A 2,165-nucleotide genomic window follows, 5' to 3' on the forward strand; every position below is an offset into this window, starting at 1 on the left:
GAAAACAACCAAAAAAACGCACTCATTATACAGACAAATGAATATTAAAATATCTTGAAAACAGAAAGAATAAAGGCATAGTTACTTTTTGTTTACCCTTCTTTGAATTTTCGCTCTATATCATTGTTTGCTGTGTATCACAATAATCCGTTGTGTCAGACGTACCACTGTATCAGTTGCCCTTATTCGCACATATGTCATTTTAAGAAGATGTGATATGTGCACATACATGGTGCTGGTTCATGTTTGGAGCACGAGAGAATATGAAATATTCTATAATATATTATTATTGAATTATATATATATATATATATATATATAATTCAATAATAATATAATATTAAATATGAAATATGTTCACAAAACCTGAAACACGTTTGCTCCGGTCTGGATATGAACTATGATCCTCGCAGCGAGTTTTGTTTAACTCATCGCACCTTTCAGCTGGTTCAACTTTGCTTTTTGAACCGGAAGAACGAAATTGCTCCAAAAAATGGGGGAAAAAAAATACAACTCTTTTCCCTTAATAATAAACATAATGAGTGCTATTGTTGTTTTCACCAATGTGCAACCTGTTCATATGTTAACATCTCAAAAAATGTGTTTCAGGCTTTCATGACACTTTAAATATCTTGCATTTAAAGACTGATACAGAGATCATACAGTCCTTATTAATAGTGATATTAAAACACATTTTAGGCATAATATTAAGAAATGTGTATTGTGTAATACAGAAGTACTGCAAATAAAGTTTAATTAGAATTTTACATCAGTAAGCCTTAAGTGACATTTCAATAAATGTTAATGGATTTTAAATATACTTAGTATGAAATAAACATATGTTAAATAAATTATGGCGTAGGTTTTTTTTGTTTTGATTAGGGTCTCTCCACATTCAATTCAGTTTTTTTTCTCATATGATTTCAGTCAACTTTTAATAGCATTGTTCTCACTGCTTGCACACAACAACCTACAGTGTGGCCAGTGATGTCTTTTTCGCTAATTTGTTTACTCAAGTAGTTTATCTGCTTTGCCTTCAGAATCCGAAATCTGCATAATCCAGCCAAGAAGTTTAAGGTGGAGGCCAATGCAAACCAACTGTACCTCACTGGCACCGTGGTACTTCACAGAGATGTCAACATTGTAGTAGTGGAGGGAGGTGGGTGAAAGTGATTAGAGAATCTCTATAGATGATTCTCTTCACATATGGTTATTATTATTATTCTCAGGATTTTTATTTATTAATTGACTCCTTACTCCCTGAAGGCCCCAAAGCACAGAAGAAATTTAAACGACTGATGTTGAATAGAATCAAATGGGATGAGCCGAATTCCAAGAGAGATGGTAAGGGAATTTAAGAGTGATAGAAGATGCAGACATTTATTGATCAGCCTTTTTTGAGCTGTGATTTATAGCTGACATTTGACATTCCATGTTTCTTTTAGAGCCTCAAGATTCAGATGATGAGGGTTCCAGGAAGAATAATAAATGCACACTGGTTTGGGAGGTAACTGCATACCAGATATATGCTTATGTAAACCAATGAAACATTTACCAAAAATTATTTAGTAGTTTGTCATCATGACTCACCATTTGTGATACAACTATTTTATTTTCTTGACCTTTGCATGGTTTTTACTGATATGCAAGTAACACACTAAGTAATATGAGAGATAGGTTTTCTTCCTTTTTCTTATTATGTTTCTTATTTCTTATTGTATGCTTTGTGTACTTAAATACATACTTTTTCCTCTCTCTCAGGGTACAGCCAAGGAACGTAGTTATGGGGAGGTTAAGTTTAAACAGTGTCCAACAGAAAGTATGGCTAGGGAACATTTTAAGAAGCATGGCACTGAGCACTACTGGGACTTGGCTCTGAGTCAGAGTGTTCTGGAGACAACTGATGACTGAGAAATAGACGGAGCTCAACAGAAGAATAACAAAGAAACAGTGGAGCCTGTGGCATGTGCACCTTGCACGCATATTTTTTTCTTTTACATTTTTTTTTTTGAGAGAGTGAAGGAAGTGGAATAGACTGAGAGAAACCTGTATATGTAAATATAGTTTGAGTGTGTAAGAGAATGATTGTTTTCGTACCTGGAATACAAGTGTGCAAGGCTTAAGAACAAGACCAGAGCTGGTGTAATGAATAGGATGTTAACCCT

The 2,165-nt window shown here is 34.1% G+C and overlaps 1 protein-coding gene across 1 annotated transcript in view; it reads left to right on the forward strand.

The window, feature by feature from the left end:
• The window catches only part of prpf3 (PRP3 pre-mRNA processing factor 3 homolog (yeast)), a 26,821-nt gene extending 24,878 nt beyond the window's left edge, over window positions 1–1,943 (forward strand). Inside the window, exons 15-18 of the mRNA XM_016561336.1 lie at window positions 1,041–1,159; window positions 1,267–1,344; window positions 1,446–1,507; window positions 1,762–1,943. Of these exons, the coding sequence (XP_016416822.1) occupies window positions 1,041–1,159; window positions 1,267–1,344; window positions 1,446–1,507; window positions 1,762–1,911 (409 nt within the window). The 3' untranslated portion in view covers window positions 1,912–1,943. The remainder of the gene's footprint in view (window positions 1–1,040; window positions 1,160–1,266; window positions 1,345–1,445; window positions 1,508–1,761) is intronic.
• The last annotated feature ends 222 nt before the right edge of the window (window positions 1,944–2,165 follow it).

This window comes from Sinocyclocheilus rhinocerous, unplaced genomic scaffold (assembly GCF_001515625.1).
Source record: "Sinocyclocheilus rhinocerous isolate Xijiao unplaced genomic scaffold, SAMN03320098_v1.1 scaffold529, whole genome shotgun sequence".
In the NCBI taxonomy this organism is placed as follows: Eukaryota; Metazoa; Chordata; class Actinopteri; order Cypriniformes; family Cyprinidae; genus Sinocyclocheilus; species Sinocyclocheilus rhinocerous.